General features: G+C 47.3%; 1 protein-coding gene across 5 annotated transcripts in view; it reads left to right on the forward strand.

The window, feature by feature from the left end:
* The first annotated feature begins 335 nt into the window (after window positions 1-335).
* Window positions 336-20,806, forward strand: part of LOC120902516 (angiopoietin-related protein 3) — an 83,981-nt gene continuing 63,510 nt past the window's right edge. The window contains exons 1-2 of one of the 5 annotated variants that reach the window (XM_040311334.1): window positions 336-430; window positions 5,724-6,249. In XM_040311334.1, the coding sequence (XP_040167268.1) occupies window positions 5,960-6,249 (290 nt within the window). In that variant the 5' untranslated portion in view covers window positions 336-430; window positions 5,724-5,959. Of the gene's footprint in view, window positions 585-5,640; window positions 6,250-20,806 lie in introns of all 5 variants that reach the window. The other 4 variants (XM_040311330.1, XM_040311332.1, XM_040311331.1 and 1 more) reach the window with 4 other exon arrangements.

The following is a 20,806-nucleotide window of genomic DNA, read 5'->3' on the forward strand; positions in this document are numbered from 1 at the left end:
GCTTTTCCTCTCACCGGGAGAGCACGCTGAGCCCCATGAGCGATCGAGACCCTGCGCGGATGCTGAGACGGCGAAGATCGTCAGCCGAGAGCGAGCGAAACCAAACGAAAGTGAGAGCGAATCGCGCATTTCGTTGCGCGAGATGTGAGTTATGCTACTACGCCAGCTTGAGCGTGAGCAAACGCTACAGCAAAAGTGAGAGCGCGATCGATCGCGCGATCGTGTGAATGCTCCGGGGGGAGCGCACATAATTCGCACTGCAATCGTGAGCGCTCCCGCGGATGGCGTGGGGGAGTGTGTGTGAGTGTGCATGGTGGGAAACACAATCTCCACCAAGCAGCGAACGAATGGCCAGCAGCACGCTGGTAGGCGCAGAAATTGCTGAACTACGGTCCGCATCGGTCGCACTGTTGTTCCCGTGGCCCCACGTGTGAGTGTGCTATAACGCGTTACTGGTGCGTCGCGTGTATTTTTGTCGCGTGCCGTACGATTCCGAACAGTCGAGCTCTCTCTCTCCCTGCCCTTTTTGGCTGGGTGTTTGTAACGTGACAAAGCTGAAGTTATTGCGCGGTGATTTGAAGAAGGTAAATTTTTTGAGGAAAGTGTAAAAACACAACGCTGAATGTACGATCGAGAAGCCAACTGCCAGCGAGTGTGATTTTTGTGTGTGTGCGTTTTTTGGGCCTTCCAAAAGTATGATCCACCACGTAAAGCTAAGATTTTGAGGAGAGTGATATACGAATTGCAAAATCAGAGTGTTTGATCCGTCCACTGTGGTGTTCGTGCAAAAGGAGTACAATAGGGTTTTCCGAATATTTTACTTGCTGTGATAGTGAAGCTATGTAATACTGACCAACAGTGTGCAAGTGACAGAAGTTCGTGTTCGGGTTGCAAAACAGTATCAGTAACACACCGACATGTGTGAATGTATGGATTAATCCCAAACGTGAACGACGTACAACTAAGTGCAATACTGCAGCAAAACGAATTTAGCATAACTTCCGGAATAAAATTAGCTTTCCTAGTTCGTTAGCGAGCACACACACTACTCACCGAAGGATCAGCATGATCGGTAGTCAATTGAAAATGCTTATCAAACTCGATGGGCCGCATGCAATCCGTACCTTGTCGCAGCAGTTGGCGTTTGTCTTCGCTTTCCACCGTACCGCGCGCGAGATTCCGCACCGACAGCAGCGATTTCTTTACCGCGCTAGGGGAGCTAGGCTGGTGCCGAAGGTGATTTATCTTACCCTTGCCCCGTTTACCACCCTCCCCCCCCTATGCCGTCCACTGCCGTACGTTTGCTTTTCCCTGCAAGCTGTTTCACAAGCCCCCGTGCGTGTGCTGTTCCCTACCGGCTTTGGGGACAGGATTTCCGATTATTTCAACCGAGCGGTGCCGGACAAACGGTGCCTTCTGTATTCCAAACGCAGCATTCATCTCCACCGGTGACACCAGTATGTATGTGTGTGTGATAATGTTTGTGTGTGTGTGGCTCTTTTTTCGCCAACTTCCCGTTTTGATGCCGTCCCCACGGCGATGCCGGCGATCGATCGATCGATCGTCGATAATGATGATAATGTTTGGAGGTTTGTTTATTTTTCACTTCATCCTCCAGCGGCAGTCGGAGATGAGAGATGCGACGTGTTGTTGTTGTTTTTCTTTCTTTCTTGGTTTTGCTCACCCGCCTTCTCCCCGCACGGAGTCTGCGCACCCGCGCTTGGTCGAGGGGGGGGAAGTTGTCAACCCGGTGTGCCCGTTGGCAGAGCATGTGCAAGGGAGCACCACTGGACTGGCAGGCAGGCAGGCAGGAATGGTTGTGGTGGTGGTGGTACGAACGGGGCAGGGTCACCGGCCGTGCGTGATCGCCGTGGCAGACGACAAACGCAAAGGAAAATAGAAAGTGCTGCCCCGCCGCCGCCGGTAGTTTGCGTGGCGCTGGTCGTCGCTGGTTTTCTTTGCTGCGCTGGAACGACTTTGGAACAAAACCGACAACCCGGTGGCCCGGTGCGGTATAGGATGGGGGAGGGCAGTTATTATGACACGTTATTACGGGACTTCTGCGGGCTGCGAGTGTGGTGCTCCGTTTGTGTTTTGAACCACTTTTCGTTCCCAGGCTGGACATCAGTGGCTGGGAGTTGAGGGCCTGGCGTGCCATTCGAACGGTACCAGCAGCACACGGCAGATTAGTGACGCCTTGCCAAGCCAGCAGTTGGCAGTTTGGAGAGATCTCATTTCCGGAAACAACTCCCACGCCTACCGTCCCCGGTAAGGTACTGGGTGGAGTGGATGACACTCGAGTGATGGGCCGCATTATTTTCTGTACAGTTTTTAAGGAAGTGAGAAATACCTTCGGATATTTGTTTGTGAATGTTACAACACAAACATTTTTGGAAAAAGAGCTTAAGATGTTCAGTGAAAGCCTTTACACACGTTCTAAGAATATGCCGCACATAACATTCACAGTATCTTTAGCGATCATTTCCCACACATCTGGATCTGGATGGTAAAATTTTTTAGCTTCAATCTGGAACAGCAGGTCCCCCTCATCGGGTTAGTTTGATCTCCACTGTCATTTGGAGTCTTACTACGAGCCCTGTCTCACGTTCGCCGCGCTCGAAACCGAAACCGCGCCGCAGCGATTTATTGACGCACTGATATTTATGGTCAAAGCTGTCAATGTCACCGTCACCAGGCAGCACTGTTGTGGCCAGCGTGCGTGTGTGTGAGCGCACGAGAGACAGAGAGTGTGATAGACGCACCAGCAGTACCCAGCACTAGCAGTGGCGCACAGGGCACAAGCGAACACGGGGTGAGAATGTCACCGCAGCACGCGCAGTTGTTGTGTTACGTCGAGAGATTACGCGCAGCTACAGCCTCCCTGTAGCCCGGGAACCGGGCTGACATTTTTAAACTACGAGAAGTAGCGAGATGAAGTGAAAAAACACAGTGCATCAAAACAACCCTGCAGCAAGGCCCAGCGGCGTGGTGTCCCATTGCGTACGCGGTGTTTAACGTCAGACATCGGGCGCAGAGCAGTGCAGGTGTGTGTGCACGTTGGCACAAGATAAGATTTTGCACCAATTTACGACACTGCCATTTGTGCGAAAGGTTGCTATTAACCTAAGGGACGCCCCGTGAACGCGTTTGCTGCTCTCGTTTTGGCAGGACTACAACTTTTGGAAGTCATACTGAGTTTGATTTTTAGCTTCCTGGATGGTAAAACACAATCTACAGCATTCTTAGTTTGGTTGTACATCGTAGAACGTGTTCAAGCGTTGTTTCTTTTTGTTTAAACGACAAACACTTTAACCGTTGATACTTGTATTGTTTCTTTTTGGTCGTATGCTAAACAGCTCCATCGCCAACCAGCAGCAGTTGACTCGTGTTGACGCCCGTTGCGACTGATTGGACACCTTTTTGGACCGCTGGCGGTCGTGCTGGCAAAGGGGTGGCTGGTTGATTTCGTACCTCAAGGGCAGTGAGTTAACGGAAGCGTTACGCCGTAAATCATACGCTCGCGTATTGACAGTGACCTTTCAGGGCGTGCGCTCTTTTGTGCGAGATGAAGAAAGAAAACGGTATACACACATCGCACCGGGAAGGAAGGAAAGAGAGTTCGCGGCGAAGGGCCGAACAGAATCGGGCGATGCGATGGGAAATGATAAAAAGTGCAGCATATCCAGAAGGGAGGGGGGGGGGGAGCAACAACTTTAAACAAGACGGTTAAGCATTCGCAGACGGTGGGACGTTTTTTTAAACGGTCGAATGGTTGTGAGGTTTTGTGAAGAATGGACATTTGGGTAACAGAGAGACAAAAAAATAAACGCATGAAATGAAAAGTTATGCACTGAGCGAAGAGTGTGTAGTTGATGAAGATATCGGGTTGTAATGTGTGCCAATTACATGTCCGCTCGCAAACGAGACATTGCTTGAGGACACTACACTTTCGTTACTTGCTCGTGCATTGAAGTCTTTCGATTTATTCGACGTGTTCGAACCGAAACAAAACGTTTTGAGTCGCATGCCGTTTTGTTTGTTAATTAAATAGCATCGAAAACATGACCGATATTATGAATCCATCCGATTTTACCGCCAGTACTGTTTACCGCTGCACCGGAAGAAATGCGTATCGTTAATGTTTGTTTCGCGCGAGTAAAATAGGAACTGCTACGACACCACAATCATCAACCCTCGTTCATCATCAACCATCACATTGTATATATACCCATCGAACTGCATTTACATCACTAGCAACGAGAGAGAGAGAGAGAGAGAGAGAGAGAGAGAACAAATACAGTGTCTACCGTAGAAACTGAGCCCGTGTACTAGGTCGGCCCTCGCTAAGGGCAAGGACGTTTAGCGTCCACGTTTCTTTCGGTGCAGAGTAGCAAGCAGTGCGTGTTGGTTTCGGCTGTGAAATCGTGGTGGATTTTATCATCAGTTTAAGATGTATTAATTACGTCGAAAGGTAATTTGAATATGGTTTCATTGTAAGCAAGTTTCATGTTCAGAAAATATCTAAAAAACTTAGGCTCCATTTGCTATAAAGCTCGTCCACTATATTTTCGACATCAAACATACCAACATTCCTACGAACATGTTAATTGTAATCGAATTAGTGTGTACATTGCATTGCTCGCCTTAAACAATATGCTCACGAGTGTGTTTAAACATGAGCAATGCGCGCCAGACGAACAACACCAAGCATTAGTTCAGGGCTGCAACCGTAAGTGAATGCAGCTAGTCGCATTCCTTGTACAGCGTATGTGTGTGTGTGTGTGAATGTAGCAGAGCAATAAATGTTTGCTCCAATTTCACCGCCACTGGCATGTAATGGGTTTCCCTTCGCAAAGGTAAGCGCACGACGATTTCACGGACATCTCTTTCCACTCCCTCTCCACGTCTGAGCGCTTCCACCGTGATTCGGATGATTGGTCCCGCCGAGAGCTAAATTGCTGCTCCTTTAGCGCAGAGACCCTGAAACTCTGGCGGTCTGAGCGTGCACGTGTTTGCAGTAGCTGCAAGTGCAGGGTGCAAGTGAAAATAAAACACAACACAACACCGAAAGGGGACGCGCGCTGGGTGTCAATTTCGCACCGGTTTTTATTGGACTCTCGGTCCGATTGGCTCTCGGCCATCTCCGGATGGCATCGGATGGTCGATATTTACAAGCAGCCGTTAAGGATGGGTAGAAGAATTTTTACCACCCCCAAATTGCCATTAACCGGAGCGAGCACTCGGCTGGTGCACTCACCGGCCCACCCCGTCAAGGATCTACTGAGATTGGTCCGCCCTCTGAGAAGAAGAGGAGACAAAAGCGAAGAAAGAAAACAATAAAAACCGTACCACGGTCGGAACAGTCTCATTTCACCGCTGCTGCAGTCCCACCAGGTGCAAAAAATGTAAGGTGAGAACACATTAATCGAATGTGTAACGGTTCTGTGTTTGCCACTAATGATGATGATTTACGCACATCCGGTGACATTGGGGAGGTGATGGATGAGCTGATGAGCCACACCCGAATAACGGTGCGCTAGTAATTAAGCTGTTTGCGCAGGCGAAGGCGGGGCCGAAATTGAAAAGTTTGCGACAAGGATACGACCATGGTTATATTAATTGTTTGATGCTCGGAATTAGCTTTCTTTTCATTAGCGGATTTTCATCTGCATTTGCATTCCAATCAATAGTGAACCATTGCCTTTGCTCTTACTCGAATAAAGTTTACTTTAGTAGTGAAAATTTGTTAGCGAAAAGGTGAAGCCGCGTGCTTACCCATTTAACGCGGTTGCTAGTGAACTAACGCTGGGCCCAATCGCGGTGCCGATCGGAGAGTGTTTGTGTACGGGGATCGTTACGCTGTCGTTGTGTCGGAGGAGCGTGAGAGCGTTCCGGGTGGCACTTCCGTTGCACCGCCGTTTCGCGCACCCATTCCCCTGAGAGACCGCCCACAGCCGAGATGGCCTTTCGGAGGGCCAGTTACTGCTGTCTGGCGCTGCTGCTGCTGCTATACTTAGCCGCCGCCCTAGCCGCTGGCACCAGCACCACCACCACCACCGGAGGACCGCAGCCACAGGCGTCCCGTGGCCGTTCGAGCAACCCGTCGCCAAGGTTGCCCCGCACCAGCGCGAGCCAGCTCTCGGCCCAGAACAATACCACCGCGACGCGCGGCACAGCCTCGAGAAATCTGACCAACAGTGCCGCCACCAGCTCCCAGGCAGCCCAAAGCCGGGGTAACTACAGAACAAGGTAGGTGGAGGAAATGATGAACTTTTAGATTGTTTGTTTGCTTCGTATTACTACCAGCAGAATAACGCGTATACAGGGTTTTTCAGGGGTTCTCATACTAGTGGGATACTTTCATGATTCTTTCTTTCATCAAATGAACTTTTTCTGACAGGAATTGGATTTTATGGCACTCATTTTGGAATAAACCTAACAAGAATTTGCAATGAGTTTTTCCAAAAGGGTGCCATAGAGTCTAAAACCCATCACATAAAGTTCATTTCCGATAAGAAAGAGTCAAGTAAGTATCTCACAGCTATGAGAACCCCTGAAAACCCCTGTAAGACGAGAATTCGAGCCAACATTCGGCAGCTGCAAATGGTAAACTAATCTCAGTGTGACGAATGGTGATAATTTTTTTTTTTGCAATTTCCGCACTTTTTCTTAATTGAACCTGGTAGCCAGCCACGTTATTGAATAACCTTCAAAGTTTAACATCACTTCTGGCACCTAAAAGGCCAATATTAATCAGCATTGTTTCGCTGGGAGATACGAAGAGCCGGACAAGTGTTTTGAGATAATAATGCCAATCATGGCGGTGAGTTTGGGTTGGCAAAAATGGTACGCTTGAGAAGAGATACGACAAAAAAAAAAACGAGACAAAAGGTAGAGCTAATGTTTCACAACAATTTTTAACGATACTTCTTTATGGATGTAATGAAAAGTCATCAAAATGGTTGAATTATGCTGAATTGACGGTAGAACGCGCTTCAATATTAAATACAACCGTTAATTACGTTTTAGAGCTAACATATTATCACATGAATTTAAGATAAGAAATAGAAGTTCTTGAGTATCCTGTGAGGATGAAACAGCAATTCAATTATCAGATTTGTAGACACATTAGTCTGTAATTTTTTATATAAAATTTTCAAGTGTAACTACCTGAATATACACTTGGCACAGAAGAATCGACGATCCACCGAACCTGCACAGGAATTTTTTGGATTCCTTGAGAGAAAATTAAACTCAAATTTTCAGGCTCAATGTTGCCAATCTTCACCTTCATTGCGCATTGTCAGCAAGCGCGGCATGTGGAATGCAATTGTACACAGTCTTTTACGCGCGCGGTGCAAATTATCTTTAATTACCCTTGACAAGTGGCCAGGTGCTAAATGCTGCGACCACCGAAAAAGGCACACAAAGCAGCCGGGAAGCCGGCACCCAAGTCGGCGATGGAATGCGCGTGCGCCCCTCTCGGTGACAGTGTGTTTTGTCGAGCGTCATCAACACTTTGCCTCGATAGGTCAAAGTTAATCCTACCGAGCGTCTGCATATCGGCGGCGACGAATCGATTCGCTGACCGAATGTCCAAGACCAGCTCTTTCCCGATAGATCACCGGACAATTTCGTCGCTTTTGTCGTCGGTAGCTGACGATCGTCGGTAGGCGCTTAACAGGTTTTCTGCCTTCTCGTTGAAGCCTGATGCTTTAATCGTTCAGCGCAGCAGGTTGCTGTGGCTTCTTCAGAGTTCAACTACCACCAATTGCCACCGAAGGAAAGGAGGCATGGAGGGAGGAAGAGAGTGACACACACACACGAAAAATTAATGAAGAGTAAGATACCGTCTAGCTATTCCGCGGAGCAATCGCAATGCGCCAAGCATATTTCGCCATCACTCAAATTAATGACACTTACCTAAGTCCTTTGCGAAGTTCCCTGACTCGGGCAAAGGTGGTGGTGGGCAGGACGAAACAGGAAAGCGGCAAGCCATACGCACAAACACACACACACACACCACATGCAAAAGACGGTGTGGTGTGCGTTTGTCTTTTTGGCAAATTAATTAATTGCAGAAAACGGCCGCTCGCAAACCGCAAAAATGGAGAGAAAAGATAAAAAAATAAAACACATTTACATACACAAATACACACATATACAGCCGTGCACACGAAGTGTAGATGTGTGGCACGCATAGGGGTATGTTTTTTTTGTTTTTTTTGCCCTCTCTGGTTGGATGTAACGATGGAAAAGAAAAAGCCCGCATAGCTGATTTTGACCTCCGGCCGGGTGGCTGGCATGCGGCCCCAAAACAGGTTGCCGTGATTTAGGAGGCATTTAGGAATTGTTGCAAAGCAGAAATTTGGCAGTGACGTTTAGTTTTTTTTTGTGTGTGAATGCGTGCGTGTGTGTCCATTCTGCAGTGTTTCGGGGGGGGGGGGGGGGGGCTAGCGAAATCCAATGACCTTTCGTCCGACAGACGCACAGATAGATACAGGAAAAACCAGAGGCCCGTCCAAACGCAAACCTGCAATAAGTGTCTTGCGCTTGACACTCGTTGAAGTCTTTTGAGGGGTTTTTTATTGCTACCGTTTTGCTCAACATTCTACGAACAATTGTGAGAAATATTGCAACCAGCCTTCAAAACAGAAGCTGCCAAAAATTTCAGAAACGTTTGGATTTCGTCTGGGTTTTTCTAAAATTTCCTAAACATAAATCTACATTAATTAAACCTAAAATCATTTTTTTACTTCACTTTGAGTAGTTATTTATGTATGTGTTTCCTTTACTACTACTACCTTGCCAGGCCAGTCCTTCTACCACCTGCACACTTTCAGATCGAATCGTGAAATCGAAATCAATCACTAGCGTGCGTAACCGGTGGTACACACATAAAGGCGGCACTTTCTTTCTGGACGCACTCTCCCGGGCTCACGATGCCACCGTGCACAGCGAATGGGTGGCGGGCAGGACCGCCACCAGCGAGCGCGCCAGTTAAAACAAACAACCCGGGCGGCTACCAAATGCAGGTTGTCTATCATGGAACGAGCTACGCGATCATGAAACGATAGGCGATAGCGATCAGCAAACCCGTTGACAATCTCCATCGATTTAACTCGCGTTTGTTGCTCCATCGGATCGTGCCGCGTATTGGACCGGGTGAGATAGCTCACTCGTGTGTGTGTGTGTGTATGTGTGCACCTCATCTGATCTCCTTTGGAAGGGGGGTCAGTAGAGTCCAAGGGTCCAACAAGCGTGTTGCGTGGACGCACACACTTTTCTCCACAGCAGGCTGTGGCTTGACCTGCTGGCAAAACCTGACAACACACACACACATATGGACGCTCTATTTGGGCTTTTGGCAAAAACGTTAAATGCCTATTGCATTTTCGGTGTCTTGGAATGGAGCTTTTCTACTTCCCAACTAATGTACATACGTCCAGTTGATTTGGTAAACTTTAACTTCAAAGTACTTACATGTACAGCAAAACGATCACAAGTGTTTAGACTCCCACACAGCAAATTTATTTGTGCTGGATCATCATGATCATCATCATCAACATCACCTACCTCAGTATCAACAACTCTTTCTGTGGAGTTTTTTTTGCCGCACCGCATAAACATTCACCAGCGAAAGAGCTACGATTGGTACGATTTGAAGAAGTCTGAAGTCAACAGCGAACGGCTTGGAGCATCTTGCCATCGCTTCTTATCGCTCGATGCTTCAGGAGTTGGAGTGGAATTTCGATGTAGGATATAGTGAAGCAACGAAACGCAAGACAAATTCGTGCCATAGGTTGAAGTTCGCGGGGCAGCAGATGAAAGAGTCGTTATGAAACCTTCTGATTATGTTTTATGCGTGTCTGTGTGGTCTGTAAACAAGTCCGCAGTGCTTCTAGCTTTTTTACAATTACTTTGAACAAGATAGTTTTGCAAAGCATGCAATCTTTCAATTTGTTTCACCTGTAAGCTCCGGTATAACGCTAACAGAGTGCTCACGATGTACTGGCGTGCTTAATAAATCTCGCCGTCAAAACCTCGCGAGCAAAAGTCGGCAGTGGCAGAACGAGCACCACGAGCTCTCTGTGTCGAACCCTTTCAGCAGGCGGCTTTCATCCGGACGGATTCGATTGTATCAGAACGGGGCCCTCGACAGTGGCTGCGGGCGAAGGTTACCCTCCCCTCCCTGCCTTGTTCGTTGGGCGGAGAGGAAAACTAGGCGTCCTTGCCGGGACACACCGTCGCTGTCGCTGTACACCCGGCGAGCATACACACACGCGTGAAGTAATGAACGCCGTCGGCACCGCCTACTCCGGTGAACTGTTTCCAGGGCATGGGGAGTTTGCCGGCTTGTTCTTCCTTTCGTTTGGCGTTCCGTCGATCACCGGCCGGGGTCGAATCCACCACCGGAGCAGGATCGAACGTTTCTAGAACTTCCGAAAACATTCTCGTGCGCAGCGGTAATTATTTTACCACCGTGCTATGGAGGTCAGCGAGTTTCCACCAAAAAATCCAAACCAAAATGGAAAAGGAATCCGGTGCTACTTTCAGTTCTCCCGGCAAGAGCATCCAGGTATTAATCTTAACAGGAGTGGGCATGACTCTTAATCCTTTCGTAGCGCGTTTCCCGTGCACGATCGGATGTGCTCAAGGATACAGAGTTGGGCCTAGAGATTGTGCTTGCTAGCTTTCGTAGTTCCCTTTCACTTGGCACAGTATGCCGTAGTGTTTCCCATTTCTTTCATTATCTTCCATTATTTCATGCTCTGTTGCTGAAGAAACATCATTACTATCTGTTTGCTGATATAACAATGCTTCGTTGAAGAAACTATGCTCTTATCTTGCCACTCCTCCAGCCTTGACCTATCGAAACAGTGCGGGGTTACTACCTGCGTGTTCCTACCATCTAGATCATCAACACCCAGAGCAGCTTGTTTGTTTTAACACTACATTGATGGGTCGACGGATCAGTCGGAAATCACGCTGTGCTCGTTGGCTTGCTAGCGTTCCAGCATTGGATGGAATGTAAATGAGCCACACACACACACACACAAACACACACACACACACACACACACACACACACACACACACACACACACACACACACACACACACACACACACACACACACACACACACACACACACACACACACACACACACACACACACACACACACACACACACACACACACACACACACACACACACACACACACACACACACACACACACACACACACACACACACACACACACACACACACACACACACACACACACACACACACACACACACACACACACACACACACACACACACACACACACACACACACACACACACACACACACACACACACACACACACACACACACACACACACACACACACACACACACACACACACACACACACACACACACACACACACACACACACACACACACACACACACACACACACACACACACACACACACACACACACACACACACACACACACACACACACACACACACACACACACACACACACACACACGCCATACGGATGATGCTCACAGAATGAGGACGACGCTGATCGTAAAAAGTGTCCCCCTCCGAGCATACAAAAGAACGTGTCAGGAAAAGAAACGAAATCCAGATCAGACAATAAGTTAAAGCTTCTAATTGCGGCGATCCACCACGCACGCTGCCAATTCGCTGAGCAGCTGCGTAATACTTAATGCCCAAATAAAATAAAGTCATTTGAGCACGAGGAACGAGTTTGATTCGATGCTAAAGCTTTTTTTCCCCACTTTATTATGTATCTTTTTTTAACCTTTTTCCACCCCAACGGTGGGATAGTTTGCTGTTACTGATCGGAATTCCATTGCAAATTTTCCAATCCAAACCAATCGTAAGATGGCATGGGACTGCCCCGCAAAAACCATGCTTGAGACCAACAGACCATTGAACAGAGACCGTGAAGTTATTATGGCCAAATTTGTAAACTTTGCTCGTAGGCGGCCGTTTGAACTTTTGCAGCCGAGTGTGCGGCTGTTAAAATCAATTTTACAAACGCCACCGCAGATTTTCGGGTTTTTGGCAGCAGATTGCCAGAAGATTTACGGTTTCAGTAACGGGGGTGCTGAGTCATGCGATATTCCAAACGCACCGTGAACCGTGAGAGCTTAAAAAATTGGGGATATTTCACTACAAGAAAGCATTGCTTTTTATCATTCAACTATTTTTATACTTCAAACTTTAGATTTCGAAAAATGTGGAAGAGAAGGCAGCAAACAGTGAGATTTGCTTAAAATTTCTAGATAGTTCAAATTCTTGTATTCTTTCCGATATTTGTAAACACATGCACAGTTACACCTTGTGTAGGAAAGCTGAGATAGTGACGAGCCTCACACCACAACATGGACGAAACCATACACAGTTGGATCATTCAGTGGCGTGCGTGATGTTTTTTTCTTTTTGGTCGATCGAATCGCGGCGGCCGGTTTTTCACCTTTTTTTTTGCATTTCAAAATGTTAATCTAATACAGCTGACGATGAGCGAACGTGTTGCGTGCCTCGCGTGGTGGCATTGCCAGACAGTGGTGGTGTGGCATGGTGGGAGTGGTGGTGCGGTGGGTTGGAAAACAAACCATGAACTTTGCGTACGATCGCACCGTGGTAGTGTGGTCAACGACCATCCATATACGAATATGTTTGATTTACTTCGACGGCGGCTTTGGTCAAGAAAAGAGAAGACAGCCTGCTTGAGCATGTGCGCATGTGTTTGTTTAAAGTTTGGGCAGAATATTAAAACCGGGCATTCGAGCAGAAAAATCGAGCACATTGGTATTGGTATCGGTGATCTACTGAGGCTGGTTTTAAAGCTATGCTGCCTCTGCAAGGATTGCTGTCACAGGTGTTTGCTGCAATGCTGAAACGCGATATCGCGAAATGATAATGGATTCCAATTTCCCCAGCGCTTGGGTGATAACAAATCTTATTGTTTCGTAAATTATGAACAACCTTCCGATTTTTTACTTATATTTCTTTCATTACTCGATATCGCTCGATTTCTTACATGCTGTACGTAAGATAGAAAGCTGTATACAGTTTAGTAGCATTTCATTGCTTCATACCAAATTTGTGTGCCTTTTCTCTACATGCATCTTCGTTTCATCAACCCAAAATAATCAAAAAATTATTAGCTGCGATGGAATGAACACATACCAGTTGCGCTAACAAATGCCTGCCAAAGCAAAGGTATGTTTGCTATAAGCAACACTGTAGAATTGCAGTGCCAAAACAGAAAACGTCTGATAGAAATGAAGGGTTTTCCAAAGTTCAACGTAATCGATTCGATACGGGATGCACCGCGTAGTTTGATGCAACATCAATTGCTTGCCATTTGTAGGGCAAAGTAAAGAAAACACAAGCTGCAAACACATTGCCTGCATGCATTGGTAGTTACATCGTAACTCATTTCCAAATATGAGGGTTTGAAGTTTTAATGCGAAAGCTGATAGCCGATTGGAGGCTGCTGTGCAGAAATGTTTCACACGAAATACATACATCGGCATTTTTAAGCTGTTTTTTGTGAATTTTAGCTTGGTGTTAGGACGTTCATTGGCAATAAAATGGTTTTGACTCTACAAAAACTCAACCACATCGGTGCTTGTGCATCGTTTTAGAACAAATTGTTTGAATCTAGCAACACAAAAAGGACAGCATTAGCTACAAAAAGACAAAATCCACAACCCGCAGTAAATCCGTATAATGAAACAATTCACTTCCACGAGCTAAAAATCCGTGATTCACGAGAGGGACCCGATTAGATCACTAATGATCTAGCGTCAACGTAGTGACTAAAAGCACAGTTCGTTTGCTTCGCCACGGATGCGGCTACGGCTAACGAAAGGTGGTACAGCACGACCATCATCCACAGACGTGATCACGGTGGCATCAAAGCGTTACAATCGGTCAGCTCGTGCGGCTGCGGGTTCCGGAAGATGGGGCCAGATAAAACGGAACAGAACGAACAGTCGAGCAGCCCCAAGCATAGGGCCGTTGCGGCCCAAGGGGCTCGACGGATCGGCGTGTACACAATCTTGCCCCATTTCCGTGCCACGGTTGCATTACCGTTGTTGCCCAACCGGCAGGAAGCTGCACCGGCAATTGTTTCGTGCAATTGGGCAGCCGCCGTGATTCAGCGTATCGTAATAGTGCTATTGGAATCATATTTTTCATTAGATCGCAAACTTTATTTACAAACGAAACGAGCGAAAGAAAAAAAGAAACCCAAACACAATGAAAGGAAGTGGTTTCACGGCTGGCACGGGTAATAATCGATGAGCAGCGTGCTTGGGGACGCTACTCCTTGACACGTTGTTTTGGACAAAGTTCTAAGACAAACCATGGTGTTAATGGATTTTAGCGCGCTACGGTGTCTTCATTCGATGCTCATTTAGGTAATCTCCGAGCACGAAGTTCATCGCGGTGATTTCCTTTGGCAGAACAGATATCTTAGAAGGGTACGCTCGCCTATCGCTTGAAGGTGTTAAGTTTGGAGGGGTGCGAGCAAACAACAGCCCAAGGAAGATGTTGCGGGCGGTACTTCGTTTCACGCAATCGTGCAACGATAATGAGCGGATGATGATGATGATGATGCGCGCCCGTCACTCAAACCATTCGCACATCAAACCATCAGTCAGATCGTTCCAATGCTCGCGTACCCAATGATTTATGGGGACGTAATGTACAGCGCCACGATTCAATCCTAGAAGTTCCTGAGAAACATTACTCAGATGTTGTGATTGGTGGGAAAGGGCCAAACAGTTTGTACGGTACACAACTTGGAAATAGAAAATACAGGATTAAGGTCAGCACCGAGAACCATGCACTTGGTTGGACTTAGTTCTAAACGCACGCGAGTAAGCCTGTAAAAGATTGAGTACAAATCGCATTAACTTCACGACCTCTGCAATGATCGTTGACGGGTGGTTCTGACGATAATCCCAATCATGATTTAATACACACAGACCCGGTGCCTTCCACCCAAGGTATTGCGCGCACGTATGCAAACACACTCGGGGCACTACTCTGCGTCAAACAAGCTGGTGATTGTGTTCGCCAGAACCAAGCACCCACGGGTCTGCCAAGGCCGTTGCATAAATCACCTCCGTACCGATCCAGGATCGAACGCAACGGAACTGAACCACAAGTTCTTGCTTTCGATCGCGGCGGAACAGGTTACCACCGGGAGGGGGGGGCGGTTTACCAACATACCAACGCAAACCCGATTGTTGTCGTCCACAAACGATTTGTTGTCTATTGGACAGATATATTTCGCTAATGGTTGGAACCGACACACTGACATTGACAATGGCGTTCCTTCTACGGGCATGGCGCAAAGGAAATGTTAAAACGGTCCCGACCGTACCTGATGAATGATTTTCTTACAGCTGACACACTGCATTGACTTGGTGTCCCTAAAATGGCGTGACCTTTGCTTCGATTTGCGGGCTATAGCTTTGCAGAGCTATACAGCGGGTGTCTTAAAGGTTAATCAGACACCCTCAGGCTTCCAGCATGCTCCTACTTAACGTGTACGCATGAGATGTAGAACTCCGATGTGGAAAATGGACTGCCGAATCGTTTTGATGTTTCGTGTGCGTTTTATTACTCCCAAACGTAATATTCACCCAAAACGTTACGACATCTACGGGCACAAAATCGAAAGTAATCATCTAGTGAGTGATCTTCTAATACGTAAAGTGTAATGGAGTGGTTTTATGATGTGCCTTGGATGGTGTAACACAACATGAATCACTACGTGTCGACGACCGACAAGACGGCGCAAGGCGCAAGCTCATTAGGCAGAGTTCATCAGTTGCGCAGAGTCACCCATCAACTCTGGGTGATGACAAAGTTGTCTTGTCGGCACTTGTTTCTGTAGTGCGGCATCTGAAGCCGTCACATCTAAACTATCTCTAATGAGACACTGACGTTCGAGTCCCCAGATTGTCATCTTCAACCGCTTTGGTTCACAAAGTAGCTGGAGAAACCTCAGGAAGCAAACAGCTTAATTCTTCTCGTCACTCAAATACGGAAGAGAGCCATTTGATGTTACTACAGTTGTGCAACAGTTGGCACAGAGCCACACTAAACTCCATTAAAAGACTCATTTCATCGGCCGAATGGCTGAGAATGGAGAGGACAATTTACTGCTTCGAGTGAACATTTATCACCATTTTGCATGGCTCGGGCGAAAGTGAGTTTCTTTTCTTGCTGGCTGTGAAGCCGGCTGATCGAAACATTATCTCGTGATTGTTAACTCAAATTTATGGCCCACAAGATAGCATTGCTGCTTAGAGCATAGCGCCTGGTATCGAAGCTTATCATCAGTACAGAGTGTGCCATGCCATGTACCGTTCAACGATCGTACAGTCTGTTGGCGAAAGCTTTTGTGGTTCTAGCTCGCTACAAAGAAAACAGCCCGCCGCCTCAATCATGGCCACAGCAAATGGCCGGAAAAGCACCTTGCTCACAACGGTATGGACATCAATCTTTTCTGTGGCATTATTTATCGATACGACCCTTCTTGCTGCGCGGTGCAGGTTGCGCGGCCGGCAAACTATTGGCCATTGGCGCAGAGATCGTGAAGCAAACGTGGCCGAAAAGTGTAGCCGAACCCTAGACGGCAGTAGATGGGGTTTGTGCAGTAATCCCGTTTCGGTCACATAAATCGGACGTGAGTATCGAAATCCATCGGCATCAGATCTCGAAACCGATTACGTCCCAAAGTGCCACGATTGGTAGCAAACATGGTGGTGAACAGCGAATGCTCACCAATGGCACCGTCCTGCTGCTGCCGATCGTCGTTGTTGATGTTAAATGATTTGCGGTAGTTTTTTTTCGCTCTTTCATGTCCAAGCGACCTCCAAGATCGTTGGCAAAATTGTGGCAGGTGTGGTGGCTTTTTGTGTGTGTGCTGAAGAGAGGCGAGTGTAAAAATTGGCATGTCCCGTGAGTTGAATCTATGATTAATGCTTGTCAAAAGTGCTTGCCAACCACTGTGCGGCACCTGCACCAAAGAGACCCTCTTTTGCCAGCGCTATGCTGCTCCATTTTTCAAACCTACAAATCAGAACACTCTAACCGGTCAGCCGGTTTGCCGCGACGGGACGTATCAGGCAGGCAAACGGTGATCGTTTGGCAGGCGTGTACCGCGTCAAGCGTGTGGTGCAAAACGAGCCCCCCAGCTCGGGCCCATCTTAACGGTTGTAGCAGGAAACCGTCTGGTAATCATGGCACGGACCTCGAAACTGGTTCAATCGACACACGCGCGCGCGCCCGCTCCATCGGTGGTTGCCACAGCAGCGTGTTCTACCGACTTTGGGACAAAAGCTGGAAATTGCAAACATGTCGTTATGCAATCGGTGCGCGAACGGGGTGGTGCTGCTCGTGTTTCGCCCGGCATGTGCCACCATCGACGCCCGATATTCTGCACAACACTGTTAGCCAATTGATTTGCGAAGGCTACTGATGTGCCCGGAGGAGATGGCCGCTATGTTCAACGGCCCAGCGGCAGTAGCCATGTACGGGGGTTTGCTTATGAATTTTCCAACCACTCCAATGGGGACTTGTGCTGGAGAAAACTAATCGATTTATCACTTCGTCATTTGTCTCTCTGGAATCAATATCTCGGTTTGGGTACGGTACGATTGCGAATAAGGAAGATTTGTTCGTGTCCATATTGGAGCAAGGGGCGTTCAACGACGTCCTCCTCCTCCTCCTCCTCCTCCTTCTCTCGTACTTCTATCTCTATTAAACAACATGTTATACACACGAGCCTGCAAGCTCCCGCCTTTAAAAGGCTTTGGACCACAGTCATCGAAATTCCATTTATTGCTTAAAGACATTTTCGTGCAGATCGCATGCCTCCCTCGGTGACGGAAAGTTATACAAGATAACGCGAGTGATCAGCAGCAGCTGCTGCTATGCGAAATTGATTTCCATAGACTTTTGTAGTGCATTTGTCACACCTTCTCTTTCTTGCAATCATGCCACGATTCAATCAAACTAATCCAGTATGTCGTCACCGGTCTTCGGTTGTTTTCAATTTGTTCCGACCATGTTCTCGCCATGCATGTTACGCTCCCCAGATGTATGTTTTTGGATTGTCACGGTTTTTCGATATGTGTGCTTCTTTGAAGAATATATGAAGTAACGCAACAAGATATAAATTATTGTGAAATTGCAAACAGATGCATTTAACACTTGAATAATTTAACTCTTGAATAAACTCTTGTATGACTCTTGTATTTACTTTTCAGAATAAATGTTCAAGTATAAACAAATATTTAATAAACACGCAATAAAATTATGCTTATTGTTCAATGACATTCCAACACAATGGTCACAATTTTAAACTAGCTGATGGTCAACGAAGGACAAAAATCCTTGGCTCTTCCATACGTCGTCTAGCTCCGGCTTTTCACCTTCGCTTTAACCCCTCTTTTCTGTCCATTTTTCATTCAAACGAATTACACCAGTTGTTCTTGATCGGTCAGGCCCTGTATGGCTAATAGATTGAAATTTAAATGTCGCCCGAAAGGTTATTCAACTGCATCCTCCTCTTGCAATGCGTTTCGGTTTGAATGGATGTAACGATGAGACCTAGAATCGACTGGGAAGACGCATTCCATTTGGTATTCGTTTTCATATCCCATGATGAAACACATGAAGCACTCAAACTGCTCAAATGTCGCGTTGGAGGCGAGTTATTTATCGATTATTATGCTGGAAAGCCATCAAGCAAGCAAGACGGCTCATTGTTTGCCGGGCAAATCATGCTCTGCCGCTTCCGTAATGTCCTAGATCTTCAAAACAAGCGGACCAGAGCCGGTCGTGCATAGGAATATGGGGATTTGAATACATTATTTCTTCACGGGACAGGGTCAGTAGGTCATCGTGGGCAAACACGGGAGACGGCACGTCTTCTGACCGTTGACCCAATGCGCACCAAACGTGGAGGCATACCGGCCAAAAGATTTATTTTTTATTCCCTCCCAGCAACACTTCATTAAAAATGCTGATAGTAATCAATAAATGAGTGCCAAGCGAAAATCTCACTCCGAAGTGTGCATCGTAAGAGCCTTCCCTCGCTAAAGAGCATCTTTCTAGGCGGTGGGATTGAAGCTACGCTGGATGCGTTCGTCATTTCGTGTTGGCTGAACCTTCTGCCACCAGTCATAATCGAGAAAACTTGTTTTCTTGACCACAAGTTCGACGCACCGTAGCCAACCTTGAAAGCGAAAGTGGCGCATGTTTTTTTTTTTTTGTTCGTCTACATCGTTGAACTCTCGCAGCCCTTTTGAAGTGTTGATTGGAATGCCTTTCGTTCCGATTAGGTTTCCGTCGCTGGGAGATGGAGAAACAAATATCAAACCCAACGATCGGCGGTTGGGTGGTAAGCCCACTACAGTGACCGTCGGGTGCGAACGACACACCCACGGCACACGGCTGGGCTGCAGCACACGGATGCCGCCCTCCATTTTATCGCCCTCAATGGCCCCCAGGTCGTTGCTACAAATCTCCAAGTTCACACGTAATCAGTCGGAGCTGTGGTTCGGTCGATCTCGGTCACCGGGCACCCATGGCAGGGACGGTGGTCGGTCTATCGGTCACGTCGGCCGCTTCGCCGGGCTCGAACAATCGGCTGATTTTCCCCCTGGACGGGAGATGGCTGAGTCTGATGGCGAAAACCCCCTCGAGGGAAGGCCGGTTGCCGCACATCAATCGAGCGGATCGACGTTCGATTTACGGATTCGATGGAATGAATTCCTTCACCGTGTTGGGTAATGTCGAAACGATACCCGCAAAACAAACGACTTCGGTGCTGCTTTTTTTTGAGCGAAGAAAAATAAGCGACGAACCCCACGACGCGATATGTAGGTTCGAAATTCAGGTCGGCTGAGTTGAGGGTGAGCATGGGTGGAACGTTTGCTGCTGAAACGTTATCATGTTTATCATTGTGAGCAAGATCTTTGCCTTGCCAAAGGAAAAGGAGTAGAGATATTACAATGTTTCTTTTTTGAAAATTTAACGTCATTCGATGATTCTCGCTAGACTTTAAATCAAACTTTATGCCATCTTGCCCAACTACATCAGCAAACCAAAGAGCATATTTTAACTTGTTACGATGCAACGTAAGCACATCTGTTGTACAGAATTCTGCGCCCTTGCGCAAACCAGCAAACCATCTGGAATGGAAAGTGTCCTTCGTCAGAACACTTGCCTTAATGCGGCGTGCCAAATTATGGTGCCAAAAAAATTTAAATCACCCTTACAGTCGCAACTGGTTCCATTAACCGGGTGTCAAAAAGCCGAAGCTTCGATTGCGATTACCAGCCGCTGGTGTAGGCTAGCAGTGAGGCGCGAAAGGTTCGCCACACCGAAACGAACCATCAGCTGGAACAACGTTGATAACGGCAGTTCGTGAGCGACGGATAATTTCGTGTGCGGTCCAAGGAGTACGTGTTCCCTTGATGTGATAGTTTTGTGTTTCAGCCGAGCGAGATTCCTGCCGATCAGACTCTTCTGCGTGAGAGGAGAGCTTTGTCAACGGACCGGGGCAGGTGCAATTAAAATTAATTAATGCATAACAGTATCATGAAGGTCATCACGCGAGCCTCTCCCCAGAAAGCGTTTATTTTTTAACGCCGTTGATTTTACTATTGATCCCGGCGCAACGCGAAAAGTGGAGTATTGCAAATTGACGTCCCCGAAGGATGAAAACGGACCGAAA

This window comes from Anopheles arabiensis, chromosome 3 (assembly GCF_016920715.1).
Source record: "Anopheles arabiensis isolate DONGOLA chromosome 3, AaraD3, whole genome shotgun sequence".
NCBI lineage: Eukaryota > Metazoa > Arthropoda > Insecta > Diptera > Culicidae > Anopheles > Anopheles arabiensis.